Source organism: Hylobates moloch, unplaced genomic scaffold (assembly GCF_009828535.3).
Source record: "Hylobates moloch isolate HMO894 unplaced genomic scaffold, HMol_V3 SCAFFOLD_19, whole genome shotgun sequence".
In the NCBI taxonomy this organism is placed as follows: Eukaryota; Metazoa; Chordata; class Mammalia; order Primates; family Hylobatidae; genus Hylobates; species Hylobates moloch.
The window spans coordinates 42,640,268-42,655,910 of NW_026652294.1; the positions used below are offsets into that span (position 1 = coordinate 42,640,268).

The following is a 15,643-nucleotide window of genomic DNA, read 5'->3' on the forward strand; positions in this document are numbered from 1 at the left end:
AGAGTCATATGTTTTATATATTTATATCTTATGTCTGTTTTACACACTTGTCCTTCCCTGCCTTTTAACATACTCATCTTATCCTCTGTAACTCCAAGCATAATGCTTGGGAAATAGCAGCGTTTTCAAGATAGTGTCTTGCTCTGTCACCCAGGCTGGAGTGCAGCATCATGATCATAGCCTAGTGCAGCCTTGAACTCCTTGGGTTCAAGCAATCCTCTCACCTCAGCCTCCTGAGTAGCTGGGACTACAAGCATGCTCATGTCTTAGGAAGTACCTGTGTTCTGGACAAACTGGATGGTTGCTCACCCAAGCTGGCATGCCTATTTTTATCATTCATTCTTCAAACATTTATTAAGCAGCTGCTATCTCCCAAGCATTATACTTGGGGTAACAGAGAATAAGATGAGTAGGTTAAGAGGCAGGGAAGGACAAGTGTGTAAAACAGACGTAAGATATAAATACATAAAACATGTGACTCTAAAACAATGTGCTGCCAGTTGGGCTGCACATTTAGAATCACCTGAAGAGATTTTAAAACTCCCAATATGCCCAGTCTGTCCTATATACTAATGAAGTTAGACTTTCTGGAGGCGAGACCTGTGAATCAGCATTTTGTAAGCTCCAGGAATTCCAATGTGCAGCCAAGTTTGGAAACCACCACCCTAAATGGAAGTAATTGGTTTCCTTTCGAGCAATCATGCGGAGCAATGTAACTCCTAAGTCTGTATCCCTTTAGAATAGTTGCCTTAGGAGCCATGCCCTTGTTCCAAAGAATCATCTGTTGCTCAAAACCCTTGTAGACTCCTTTGGGAACTATCTTTCAGAGTCTGAGGCTTATTCTTTTGACTCTTTTTTGGGCATGCAATTGAATTTTTGAAATTGAACACCAATTCAGAGCCAAAACTGCTGGGGGAGGTAAGTTCTCCAGCTAGGTAATACTATTTAGTGTTAACAACAACCACACCAAAGGCAACAGCCATAAAAATAAAGACACTAATATTTTTGCACCAACAGTCTCTTTTTTTTTTTTTTGAGACAGAGTCTCACTCTGTCATCCAGTCTGGAGTGCAATGGCATGATCTCGGCTCACTGCAACCTCCGCCTCCTGGGTTCAAGCAATTCTCCTGCCTCAGCCTCCTGAGTAGCTGGGGTTACAGGCGCCCACCACCATGCCTGGCTAATTTTTGTATTTTTAGTAGAGGCAGGGTTTCACCATGTTGGTCAGACTGGTCCCGAACTCCTGACCTCATGATCCTCCCACCTTGGCCTCCCAAAGTGCTGGGATTACAGGAGTGAACCACCGCGCCCGGCCCAACAGTCTCTTAAAATAATTTCAAAAAAGAAAAAAATTCAAAGATGTTGGAGAAAATACCCTCCCAAAGAGACTTCTAAGACTGCTTGAAAGGGAAACAACATTGGTATGCTTTTGTATCTGTTTGAAATTCAGTATTCCTCCTTCATGGGTATATTTTGTGTATTGATCAACTCCTGTTGGTTTTTTTCATTTTATTTTTATTTGATAGTTGTGTTCATTTTTCTTTCTTTGCACTTGTATCTGCTGGCTGTGAGGATACTGCTACTCTTAGCTGGGTGTTCCAAATTCACATCTGCTAATTTGACATGCAGATGAATCCCTGGAAGAGGATGCTTTGAAAAGAACTGCTGGGAAACCAAACATTTCTGCAATTTTGATGTATTTCTCTTCTTGTCAAGAAAAACATCAGAGCTAAAATGGAATTGTAGATTTATCACTAAAGTGAATCTTAGTGGATGTCAACTTATGTGTTTTGTTTTCTTTCTTAGTTTGGTGTGTGTGAGTGTTCAAAATTTGTAGGTATTGTGTGTGGCATGTGAGTTTAAATCTGGTTTCTCCACTGTTATTTATGAATTTCTAAGTTGCAGACCCTGGTACATTTTTCTGTGAATTCAAGTTTGAGTTTAATTCTGGTTTCTTCACTTATAGATCATTTATGAATTTCTAAAGTGCAGTCCCTTGTACATTTCTCTGTGGATGCAAGTTTCTGCTCCTGATTAGCTTACACAGGTTAAGCTCAGTTTTGAATGTTCCTGTGTTTGAGGAGAGAAAAAACCTGAGTGTCTTACTAAGCCCTTGCAGTCTGACAGGTGCTGTGTGAAGTCAGGTTGCATAGGTTGAGGTTCTTCATGTCCAAGTCAAATTTCAGCTCCTCCTTCAGTTCTTAACTCTAAATTATAACACCATATCTCGGTGAGAGCCGAGCTCTCACCGCAGTAATTGGCTAAATCATCCTACTCAGATTCAAGGGCTTTGTGCAACTCTTAAAGCTGGTGACCAGTTCTCCCTCTTGAATGAAAGGAATGCCCCATCCTCTAGTGGCGTTTCACTGTTTGGTCTTCCTGACCTTGAGCACAGTCCTCTTGACCTTAAGAAATGGCACCATGACATACAGTCTTCTTGCCCACACCAAGACCAAGGTAATCGAGGGATTACTGAGCCAAAATAACCTACCTCTGTGAGCTCCAGCTCAATGAAGACCATTCATGTTTTCAGGAGGCAACCAGATTCTGTGAATGGCTGGGAGGGCTTTCTTGAAGATATCTTCCATGGGGTGCTGTCCTACATGACAACTAGAGAAAACAGCTTTCCAAATAGCCCAAGGCAGCAGTCATGAGGAAAGAAGGGCTTTTGTCCTTCTTGTACAGTGTCTATTGTCTCTTCCATAACTGCAGAAAAGGGCAGTATTTGTCATCAAACCTCTCAGGGACATATCGGTTTCCTAAGATATGTCATTCATGCAGCTTGATGCTGTTCTTCCAGTTAATCTGACTCATTCACATGATTTAGGCTTTCATGGAGTAGATGAGGTTATGGTCTCAAAAGTGGAGCTGGCAAAAAATGATGTAGCTGTTAGGATTTTGAGATAATACACCTTTCCTGACCTCAAGGACTTATAGCCTCAGGGACAATTTCAAAAATGAGCAATAAGGCATGCACATTGGGGACCAGCTTTAACCCCGCCCGGGGAGACAGTTCACGCCTCCTGTAAAACATGGTGCTTGTCATGGTGAGCCAGAGCCAGTGGCAAGTAAGAGCTCTTTCAGTGGGAAAAAAAAAAAAGAGTTAGAAAATGAGGATATTCTGGGCAAAGGAAATAGCACATATGAAGATGCAGAAGGATGAAAATGTAAGAAACAGCTGGAAAACTGCATGTGTGTATGGCTGGGATGGAGGAAGTAGGAGAGGAGAATGGAGGGGGCCATGTTTTGACCATAATCTCAGCCACTGAGGAGTCTAAGTATGACAAAAACATAAAGACCGCCTTTTAATGGCCGCAGAGAACAGAATAGGGCAAGGTAGGCTTAAGACCAGGTGCTCAATGGGAGAGTGGTTCCAACAGCCCAGATGAGAAGTGGTGAGGCCTGATCAGAAGCAGCGGCAGAGATGAGGGAGAGGGGAAAATGGATTGCAGAGAGATTTAGGAGAATATCTGCAGGATTGATTGAATGTGGGAGATGGGGAAGAAGGACAGTGTAAGGGGATTTTTCATCTTCTAGCTTGGGCAAGTGGTCGGAAGAGCTTTTGTCCCACTGTTCACTGAGACAGGCACAGAATTGGAAGGATTGCGCCTCACAAAGTCAGGGTTGGACACATTAATTTTTGTTTGTTTGTTTTTGAGATGGAGTCTCTCTCTGTCACCCAGGCTGGAGTGCAGTGACAGGATCTCAGCTGACTGCAACCTCCACCTCCCAGGTTCAAGCGATTCTCCTGCCTTAGCCTCCCAAGTAGCTGGGACTATAGGTGCATGCCACCATGCTTGGCTAATTTTTTGTATTTTTAGTAGAGACGGGGTTTCACCATGTTAGCCAGGATGGTCTCGATTTCCTGACCTTGTGATCTACCCGCCTCAGCCTCCAAAAGTGCTGGGATTACAGGCGTGAGACACACTGAGTTTTATGCTACCTGGTAGGTATCAAGGACAGGTGTGACACCGTTCATGGTATACACACATACAGATGGTACTGAGGTTCACATTTACTAACAGCCAATTTCCCAGGAATCAATTTAACTCACTTATTTCTCTCTCTCCAGGCTCACATCTGGGTCAGGCCTGAATCAGTCATTTTTCCACGATCAAATGCATGAGCACCGTATTTTCATTTCTTTTAATTATAGTTTTATTCATCCAAGCTTTCCAGGCATTTCTCTTTTAGAGTAAAATACATTTTGCCTTATTATTTCACTTCAAAGACTCAATCCACCCTTTTCCCTCCTATTACTTTCTTGTTCTTATGCTGTGTCATTTCCCCAGGGTTTAGAGGATGGCTTCCAGTTTATTAGGCACATGGGCCAGGTCTACGAATATCCTGACAATTTGCTGTAAAGTTTTGAAATCGTAAGAGGGCTACCTGTCCTCACGTCTATGGGTTCCCTTCACGGCTTAGGCCAAGTTGGTTTTTATGTGTGCTTAGCTACAGAAAATGATCACTCACAAATCTAAACTATAAACAATAATTATTCCACAGGGTGGACGAAGTTTGGAATAGGTTTGATAAATGTTCACCTCTTATAAATACTTGAGGAACCAACATTGATTTAAGAATGCTTATGGGTGCCAAAGGAAGAATTGTTAGATAATTTCTAATCTTCTATGTGCACCCCAAATAGCTCCTATCTTACCTAAAAAGTTATTCCTGAATGGTGTTCCACTAACAAATTAAACAGCATGTGGGCTTTTAGAATTTGTTTGAATTTTAACTAACATCAAGAGGTTCAGTTCACATTCTAAGTTCACTCTAGTCAAGATAAAAAGTGGAACCTACACACATCAACGATTAGTCTTTGGAAATGAAGAATAAACACAAGAACTCCTCACCCTTGGTGATCTTTTTTGCTGGGCCCCTTACCATGAGCACATTCCATTTCTTTCCTCTTAGTTCTTTCTTCCTCATAAGGGAGAAAGCTCCTCTCTCTCTATATATGTAGAGAGACAGGGCTCTTTTCAACTCTGAGCACTCCGACCTTCTGTTCTGAAATATATGGGAGCTAAATAATAGAGAAGGCATGCAAATGATAGTCAGTCCCATTCTCTTAAGATGTAAATCTACAACCATAGCACCTGAGCCAAAAACGATTTAGATGGAACAAGCAGGATTCAAACATAACGAGCATTGAAGTTAATCTGACATTAATTTAATAGTATGCATAACTGTTATTCTGTTGCATGGCAATTAGGCTTAAGTGGTAAGCATTCAGGTAAATGACTTCAATTAGGATTACTTTCCATCTGTCAAGTCAAATATTTCTAAAGTCAACAGAGAAAGGGCAGTTGAAAAACAGGAATTTGTATGTCATTTTCTTCCTTTTTCACTCCTTTCTTATTCTACCTACCAACACACAAACACATGCATGCACATACAGAAACACACACACTGTTGATGGGAGGAAACGGCCGATTCTCTAGTCACTCATTTCCTCGCAAACTTCCCTTTGATGGTGAACCCCATGATGACGTGTTTTGATTTTATCAGAACATACCATTCTTCCTTAAGCTGTGGTGTGTCTAGTATGTAGCCCTCCCAGCACACAGAAGCAAGAAAACCTGAGCTTGAGAATGAGAGTGAGTATAATAAAGTAGGGTTGGAGGAGAAAATGAGAGAGTCCTTGAACACTAGGGCTATGAGCGCCCTTGACCATAAAAAAGCCATCTGCAGCCGAGCAGGATGGCTCATGCCTATGGTCCCAGCACTTTGGGAGGCCAAGGCAGGTGGATCACGAGGTCAGGAGATGGAGACCATCCTGGCCAACATAGTGAAACCCCGTCTCTACTAAAATACAAAAAATTAGCCGGTCTTGGTGGTGTGTGCCTGTAGTCCTAGCTACTCAGGAGGCTGAGGCAGGGGAATCACTTGAACCCAGGAGGCAGAGATTGCAGTAAGCTAAGATTGCACTGCTGCACTCCGGCCCGGTGACGGAGCGAAACTCTCTCTCAAAAAAAAAAAAAAAAAAAAAAACCATCTGCCTACATGGGTTCCTTTGCATGTAGGGTCTTATGTTGGGGAAGACACTATGCAGGAACGCATGCTTTGCTGTATGGCAGCATAAAGTCTGTCCACACTTACGAGGATTAGAAGCAGTTTCAGGTGCATGCATGCCATAAACACTGGAGAGAAGAGGATGAGGAAACGTGAACTAAAAAGCTAGAAATTGTGCACATAGGTGTTGAGTGCAAACCCAGAGGCTGCCCCAGGATGCAGAAGGGAGTGGCCCAGGGAAGGGTAAAGCCAGAATGGGAAGATCAGGGACAGCTTGGAGGAGAACTCACGAAGATGAGGAGCCAGATTCAAGGCACACGGTGAAGGAAAGTGACCACAATTATCTATCAAGAGCTTTGCAGCCAGTCTTCATGGCCGCTCACAGTGGTTCTCCAGCGTGGAGTGCTGTTGCCTGAAGCTGATGCAGGCACCAGCGTGAGCTTCACCGTGAATGACAACACCATCCTGGCAAATGGAAATCACCTGTGGAGTGTGTCTGGGTCGCACCCCCAGTGGTTCTTATTTAGTTGGTCTATAGAGCAGTCTGGGCATGGGGATCTTACAAAGCTTTCAGAAGATCTTGACATGCAGCTGAGGCTGATAGCCACTGCCTCAGAGTGATCAATGGAGGTAGGGTCAAGGTTGGGCTCCTGAGTCCCAGCTCTCCCACTTGAAGATCGCCTACCAAGCCAGGCTTGCTGGCTTGTGCCTGTAATCCCAGCACTTTGCGAGGCCAAGGCGGGTGGATCATGAGGTCAGGAGTTCAAGACCAGCCTGGCCAACATGGTGAAACCCCGTCTCTAATAAAAATACAAAAATTAGCCAGGCATGGTGGCAGGTAATCCCAGCTACTTGGGAGGCTGAGGCAGAGAATTGCTTGAACCCGGGAGGCAGAGGTTGCAGTGAGCCGAGATCACACCAGTGCACTCTAGCCTGGGCAACAGAGCAAGACTCTGTCTCAAAAAAATAAAAAATAAAAAATAAAAAATAAATTTAAGAAATCGCCTATCACTAGGTTCCTGGCAGGGCCCTTGGCTTTCCGGCTTCTGCTGTAATATGACAGTGCTCTTTTGTGTCAAGTGGTCTTCAGAACCAACAGCTAGATGAAGGGCAGAGTCTAAAGGGGCTTGGATAAGGGGGTGTTCCCTTCTAGACCTGGGTGGAGAACATCTAAGCATAATGTTCTTGAATTGCCCTTCTTCCAATGCCCACTCCACCCCAGTCTATCCTGAGTGTCTTTTTTTTCCCCAAAAGAAAATCCTGGGAAGAAAAGACATTCTTTGCTTTGGTGAAAAGAATGTTTTTGGTGAAAGCCACTGCTCTTTCCTAAAACACCAAGCATTTAAATATTTCAGCTGATTGCTACCTTAGAGATGCTAGGAGATGGGCCCCTGCGTGCCATACTTACAGAGGAACACACTGTGTTTTGTAGGTTTGATAGCATCCACCCTCATCAAATGCTGGATGCCAGGCACATCGAGATCCAGCAGATGGAATCCGCTATGGCCTCCATTTCCAAGTCCGCCAGCTTATTTGAAGTCAATGTCCCTGACTACAAGCAGCTGAGGCAGTGCAGGAAGGAGGTCTGCCAGCTGAAGGAGCTCTGGGACACCATTGGAATGGTGACCTCCAGCATCCATGCCTGGGAGACCACACCCTGGAGGGATATCAAAGTGGAAGCCATGGAGTTGGAGTGCAAACAGTTTGCCTGGCATATCCGAAACCTGGACAAGGAGGTCAGGGCCTGGGATGCATTCACAGGCCTGGAAAGCACTTTGTGGAACACGCTGCGCTCCCTGAGGGCAGTAGCTGAGCTGCAGAATCCAGCCATCCGGGAGCGGCACTGGAGGCAGCTGATGCAGGCCACTGGTGTGAGCTTCACTATGGACCAGGACACCACCCTAGCGCACCTGCTACAGCTCCAGCTGCACTACTATGAGGACGAGGTCCGGGGCATTGTGGACAAAGCTGCGAAAGAGATGGGCATGGAGAAAACCTTAAAGGAGCTGCAGACCACCTGGGCTGGCATGGAATTCCAGTATGAGCCCCACCCACGGACCAATGTCCCCCTCCTGCGCTCTGATGAGGACCTCATAGAGGTTCTGGAGGATAATCAAGTTCAACTTCAGAACCTGGTGATGTCCAAGTATGTTGCTTTCTTCCTGGAGGAGGTGTCGGGCTGGCAGAAGAAGCTGTCCACAGCGGACGCTGTCATCTCTATCTGGTTTGAAGTGCAGCAAACATGGACTCACCTGGAAAGCATATTCATTGGATCTGAAGATATTCGGGCACAGCTACCTCAGGTACCTGCTAAGGAAATCTAGAATCTCTCTGTTCTCTGATCCAGGGTGAAGGGAAGGTCACCCAGTCCCTGCATTGTCTAGGCTCTTTCCTTTTCTGCCTCCTTGCTTTGACTTTACTTAAAGGCACCTCCCACAGATGCTCACCTTTCCTGCCACCAAAAGTTAGGCAGAGGAAAAGAGGGACAGTGAAATGCACACCAATCAGTTTGTCCTTCAATGGGTAGGAAAAAGAAAGGAGAATCTCATTCAGTAAAAAAAAAGAAATGTATCTATAAGAAAGATTAAAAAAAAAAATACTGGCTACTGCAGTTTGGGATGAGGTCCTCACAGGTTGCTTCTTGGATTATTAAAATTCAAGTGTCCACTGAAAACGAGTCTCCTTTCCAGGCAAATTCAAGTTCCTTCTCAGCAGCATGCCGTTCTATAAACCGCTGACCTGTGCCAGCGCTCCAACTACCAGCTGTCAGCTAAACACCAAACAATGGATTTCCCTAAAATATGTGTTCTTCTCATTATTACCTTCCCTGTGTTTGATTGCCCCTTCTAATTAGTCCTAATTAATGTGCCATTAACTTACCCTTCTCTCAGTGGATTCTGATTCATTTTTAAATTTGTTCTTTAGGCTTCCTCTTTCTTTCAGTACAGCAAGTTCTTTGCTTACAAATTAGCTTGATTCCAAAATGTCACGCACTGTCCAGGCTTTGGTTAGAAATTAAAGCACGTTCTGCCCAAGCATAGTTTTCCTGCTAATCCCAAAAAGCATATTTAATGTAATACTATCGATTAAAGGTTGTATATTTGCCATGAAAAATAATAGAAAACAATTCTGTATCGCAGTTGTTATTAAGTCAAATTGAATAAGCCAGATTTTATTTAACTCAAATGCCAGTGATTGAAGCAGGCCAGGCTTAATGAAAAGGGGGCCGGGACAGAGGTGGAGATTCTTACAGAAACTTTAAGGGAGATGTTTGAGAACTTTTAATTAAAAATATTGAAGAGTTAGTATCATTAACCTCTATACAGTGGCACAGGTTTGTGTACAAAATATGTAAACACATTTACTTTCTCCGTAATAACAATGAAACAGAAACAATTTCAAAACGTAATAAAATCAGCCAGGCTCTAACACCCTAACTGGTAACTATTTTCATTCATTATGAATTTCTCCCAACTTTTGTTCATGTATATACATATTTTTACATAATTGCTCTCAGTGTAATTATAATTTTCTATTCAACTTTTTTCATTTCAACATTTATGCCAGATATTCCAGATACTTCTACAACCTTGATACTGTTTTATTTTTAATTGGAGCAAAACATCTCATTGAGGAATCATAATTTACTTTGCCCTCTTGTGTTTTTTTGTTTTTGTTTTTGTTTTTGTTTTGAGACAGAGTCTTGCTCTGTCGCCCAGGCTGGAGTGTAGTGGTGCAATCTCGGCTCACTGCAACCTCTGCCTCCTGGGTTCAAGTGATCTTCCTGCCTCAACCTCCTGAGTAGCTGGGATTACAGATGAGTGCCACCACGCCCAGCTAATTTTTGTATTTTTAGTAGAGACGAGGTTTCACCATGTTGGCCAAGCTGGTCTCAAACTCCTGACCTCGTGATCTGTCTGCCTCAGCCTCCCAAAGTGCTTGGACTACATGCTTGAGCCACCGTGCCCGGCCTACCCTCTTGTTTTTAGGTCTTCTTGGGCAAGGGGCAGGATCACAGAGGGAAGGAATGGCAGGCCTGGGCTTGAGTCCTCATTCTCTCACTTGCAGCTGTGGGACCTTGGGCAGGACATTTAACCTCTCAATGCCTTGGTTTCCCTGTGTGTAAATTGGGACTAATACTAGTATATATTCCAGAGTCTTCATTAAAACAATGCACATAGCACATACCATTATGACTGTTGTTATGTAATAATAATACCACAAGCTTTACCACCTCACCAGTTGCCATGTATTTGGCTGAAGCATGTTGCATATATTTGTCAATCATTTCAGTGACAACTGTGAGTGTGTATGTCTGGGAAAAATGATGATAACTGATTAACTTTGACATCAAAGGAGTATATTTGCTGAGGGAAAATTCATTTTGGTTATATAAACTTTTGCATGGGTCCAGAAAGAACGTTAGATCCACTATCTACTTAGGAATCAAGTGTTGTATGCCTGGGGCTTGGGGTGTTCTCTGAGACCTCTTCAAGGGAGTCCTCAAGGTCAAAATTATCTTAATAATCATATTAAAATGTTATCCGCCTTTTTTTTTTTTTTTTTTTGCTCTCATTCTTCCATGAGTGTACAGTGGGGTTCTCCAGAGGTCAGATGACGTGTGATATCATAATAAATTGATACAGAAGCAGTTTTCTGTTAAGTCAGATATTGTAGAGATTTGACAAAAAGCGAATTGATGCCCCATTTTCAACTGTTAGTTTTTGTTTTGGAAAATATACTTAAGTATTTTATTTATGCTAACATAATGGGTTTATTATTGTTACTTTTTTTTTTTTTTTTTTTTTTTTTTGAGACAGAGTCTCGCTCTGTCACCCAGGCTGGAGGGCAGTGACAAGATCTCGCCTCAATACAACTTCCGCCTCCTGGGTTCGAGCGATTCTCCTGTCTCAGCCTCCTAAGTAGCTGAGATTACAGGCACGTGCCACCATAACCAGCCTCTTTTGTTTGTTTTGGTTTCTTGGGGTTTTTTTTTGTATTTTTAGTAAAGACGGGGTTTCACCATGTTGGTCAGGCTGGTCTCAAACTCCTGACCTTGTGATCCGCCTGCCTCTGCCTCCCAAAGTGCTGGGATTATAGGTGTGAGCCACCGCGCCTGGCTTATTATTGTTACTTTTTAAATGCCTTTTTTTTTTTTTTTGAGACAAAGTCTCCCTCTGTCGCCCAGGCTGGAGTGCAGTGGCACCATCTTGGCTCTCTGCAACCACAACCTCCACCCTCCAGGTTCAAGCGATTGTCATGCCTCAGCCTCCCGAGTAGTAGCTGAGATTACAGGTGTGCACCACCAAGACCAGCTAATTTTTCTATTTTTAGTTGAGACAGGGTTTCACCATGTTGACCAGGCTGTTCTCAAACTCCTGGCTTCAAACCATCCGCCCGCGTCAGCCTCTGAAAGTGCTGGGATTACAGGTGTGAGCCAGGGCGCCCCGTCTAAATGCATTAATGAATATTTTAGAAATTTCTTTTAAAAAAAACCTTTAGCCTCTGGTACGGAAAATATTGAAAGATATGATAGATAGTACCTACATAAACAAAAGCTCTTTGGACTCCTAAATAATTTTTGAAAATGTAAATGGGTTCTAAGATGAAAATGTTGGAGAACTGCAGCTTAAACTAAGGGTGTTTCCTTCCTTAAGTCTATTCTCTGTATTTGACAACCCAGGAACAAGTTTCTGCTTCTAACTGGCTCCACGGAGGGAGCTTCTAGGAACTGAGCGGAGTGGTGGTTAATTGCTTCCACATTTTTATTTGCAGGATTCTAAAAGGTTTGAAGGCATCGACATTGACTTTAAAGAGCTAGCTTATGATGCCCAGAAAACTCCAAATGTGGTCGAAGCCACCAACAAGGCAGGCCTGTATGAAAAGCTGGAGGATATTCAGGGCAGGTGAGGGTCCGCCCGTTACCCCTTCTCTAATAAGAAGGCGTCATTTCCTTTTCCCCATCATCTCTGAGACCAGTGGGCAGGAGTGAGTATGTGTGCCTTGCATGTCCCTTGCTTTGCCTGTGTGTTTGGGTAGCATGGGGCATTATTACAGGCGTTGACGCCAAGGTAGACACATCCGTGTATATCTTTGCAAATATCTCTAAGTGTTTCTTGTGCTGATTTCTGCATATGTTCCGTCTATTGCATATATGTACATTTAGGTAATGTATGTGTATCCAGGGGTCTAGACATTATTAATTGGGAAATTCTATGTTCTGTGCCCTCAGATTGTGCCTGTGTGAGAAGGCCCTGGCAGAGTACCTCGACACCAAGAGGCTTGCCTTCCCGCGGTTTTACTTTCTCTCCTCCTCCGATCTGTTAGACATCCTTTCCAACGGCACGGCTCCACCACAGGTAAGCTGAAGGAGCGTCTGCAGAAAGGTCTAGGAGGACTGAGGGGTGCCCAGCAGGAGGCAGTTTCCGGCTCCCCATCGTGCCTCTTCTCTCTGGCAGGTTCTGTACTTCAGACCTGTCTGTGTTGCCCCCAGCATCATCACATACCTCAGAGCTTTCTTTCTTTCTTTTTTTTTTCTTTTAGACGGAGTCTTGCTCTGTCGCCCAGGCTGGAGTCAGTGGCACGATCTTGGCTCACTGCAACCTCCGCCTCCTTGGTTCAAGCCATCCTCCTGCCTCAGCCTCCCACGTAGCTGGGACTACAGGTGCATGCCACCATGCCGGCTGATTTTTTTTTGTATTTTAGTAGAGACGGGGTTTCACCATGTTGGCCAGGGTGGTCTTGATCTCCTGACTTCGTGATCTGCCCACCTCAGCCTCCCAAAGTGCTGGGATTACAGCTGTGAGCCACCGCGCCCGGCCACCTCGGAGCTTTTTTAATCCCCATCAGTATTGCTGCTCAGCATGCCCTCTGGCCCATCAGAGGCTAATCTCTAACAAAGAACTGAGAAACTCTGAGAATGGCAAAGGTGGAAGGGGTTAAGGCTTGGCAGAGAATGCCTTCAATCTGGTTCTGAAGAAAGATCCAGGAAATACTGGCCAAACTCAATAGCTAAAATTTCTATAGGGAGATAAGATTGGAAGTTATGTTAACTGAATATGGAGGTAAGGCTTATTGGCAAAAGCATATATGAGAAGCCCAAAATGTGGGGTTCTGGCTTCTGGTTCTAGACAGTTACTAGCCATAGAGTCTTGAGCATGTGACTTCTTAGCAACAGACTTTCCTCATCTGTAAAACAGAAGAAACCTGCTGTGTTCGAAGGTTTTTTGAGTATTAAAGTAACTAATTGAAGCAGTGTTGGTGTTTGGAGCTACAGACATTGGTTCTGAAATTTGGGAGTGCATCAGAATCACTTGGAAGGCTTGTGGAAGTACAGATTCCTTGGTCCCACTCCGACTGTTTCTGATTCACTACGTCTGGTTGGAGCTGGAGAATTTGCATTTCTAAGAATTTTCCCAACATGTTGCTGGTCTAGGGACTACACTATGAGAACTTCTGCTTTCAACATTGTCTGGGTCTCAAAATGCTTGGATGAGTTCTTTTTCCTGATGTGATTTTGTTATTCATTTAAAGAATAGTTGGGCTCATTTGCTTCTTTTTGCTTTCAGTGTTAGGGTTTTTCCCATACTTGTTTACTTGATTGTTTGAATATGTATGACGCTGATAGGATTCCAAAAGTCAAACCATGCAAAAAGATACGTATATACTCAAAGATGTATCCTTGCCTCCTCTGTTCCTTTCATGCCATAACCACCTCTGCTCCACCCCGTATAGGTAACCAAGTTCATTAATTTCTGGGTTATTTTTCCTATGTCTATCTTTCCTATGGGTTATATTTCCTATGTACATTTTCTAATTTTCCCTTCTTGCATGCACAAAAGGTAGCCTGCTACGCCTACCTGTTTTCACTTTGCTTTTTTCTACTTAGCTATATAGCTTGGAAATCACTCCATATCAAGTCAAAGATATCTCCCTCATTTTTTAATATTTGCATTATACTCCATGGATTGATATACCATAGTCTGGCCATAGGTTATTTATAATATTTTGTAATTACAAAGAACGTGGCATTGAATAACCTTGGACTTTGTATTGTTGGCTGTCTGTCTTCGAGGTAAACTCCTAAAAGTGAGATTTCTGGCTCAAAGGGTAGATACAGATGTAGTCTAGTTAGATATTGCCAAGTTTCCACCCTTTTGCTTCACCACAAACAACAGACGAGAGCTTCTCAAACAGAGCCAAAGGATGGAAACATGCATAAGTTTGTCTTTGACCTACCCTAAGTTAGTGAAATTAGGTTTTGATTTGTTGATAAGAAGCAAGTACTAAAGAGAGATTATCCCTGATAGTTATAGCGCTTCTTTTTTTCCTATAGATGGAAATATTTCCAAAGTAGTCCAGGTGTGGTGGTGTTGAAATATTTATTATTAATGCATTAACATTTTGTATTATAACTGTATTTTAGTCATTCTATGTTCAGATCACTGCCAGATTTTATTTCTCATTCTTTTTAAAAATTAATTAATTTATTTTTAATGGTGGATCTTGCTCTGTCACCCAGGCTGGAGTGCAGTGGCATGATCATAGCTCACTGCAGCCTCCAACCCTTGTGCTCAAGTCGTCCTCCTACCTCAGTCTCCAGAGTAGCTGGAACTACAGGCATGAGCCACCACACACAGCTAATTTTTTAAAATTCTTTGTAGAGACAGGGTCTTGCTGGTTTTGAACTCCTGGCTTCAAGTGATCCTCCCGTCCTGGCCTCCCACAGTGTTGGGATTACAGGCATGAGCCACCAGAATAGGCCTCATTCTTAAATATTTATTTTGATTCATTTCTTATTTGATTTGAGTACATTTTTTAGTATTCCTCACACCCTAAGAGGTGAAGCATGGTGGAATACATCCTAATTCCTTCTATATCTGTGACTCTGTCATTTCACATGTGAGCAAGTGAATGGTTAGGGTTAGAATTCATGAGTCACAGCAATTACCTCTCAATCCATGCAGATATCACCCTGCTGTTTGTTGTTACAAAGAAGTCATCTGAGGCCTGCCTGCTTTAAAAAAAAATTTCTAGATAGCCTAATTTCTATCTAGGTCCCTATAGAGAATAAAATTTAAATTAATTTCTAAAAATTTGTATGCTTATATATTTGCTTTATTTTGTTAATTTATCCCTAAAACATGATGAGATTTTGTCCTATCTGAAAAAAAAAGTCTTCTTCTAGCATGTTTTTAAATAATATATCTATTCCATTTATCTGTATATTTTTTCATTCAGGTTTATCATATTTCCATAAGCTGAGATTCCACTTTATACATGCTATATACATTACCTTCTCTTTAATCATATTTTCATCTCTTAGGCCTCTTCCTTGGCATTTATCAGTAAGTTTCTCAAGCTCTTCCACCACATTTAATTTTTTGTGTCAATTCTGCACTTTAGTGTTGCCAATACTGCTATAAACTGTACTCTGTCATTGTTAGTCTCCTTACTTTATTTCTCTACCTCTGCCAACTCATCTTTCACCATGTTTTATAGACTTCATGTTTCTTTAATTTAATTGAAAGAAAAACAAGGTGATGGTTTCCAAATTGATTTGTTTCCATTATTAAAGGTTTAAAAAATTTTATATACAATTTTACATAAAGTTATATAATTATATATA

At 42.6% G+C, this 15,643-nt stretch overlaps 1 protein-coding gene across 1 annotated transcript in view; it reads left to right on the forward strand.

Annotated features, from left to right (window-relative positions):
• Positions 1 to 15,643, forward strand: part of DNAH9 (dynein axonemal heavy chain 9) — a 370,372-nt gene that overhangs the window by 83,976 nt on the left and 270,753 nt on the right. Inside the window, exons 20-22 of the mRNA XM_032140114.2 lie at positions 7,448 to 8,318; positions 11,791 to 11,921; positions 12,248 to 12,374. Of these exons, the coding sequence (XP_031996005.1) occupies positions 7,448 to 8,318; positions 11,791 to 11,921; positions 12,248 to 12,374 (1,129 nt within the window). The remainder of the gene's footprint in view (positions 1 to 7,447; positions 8,319 to 11,790; positions 11,922 to 12,247; positions 12,375 to 15,643) is intronic.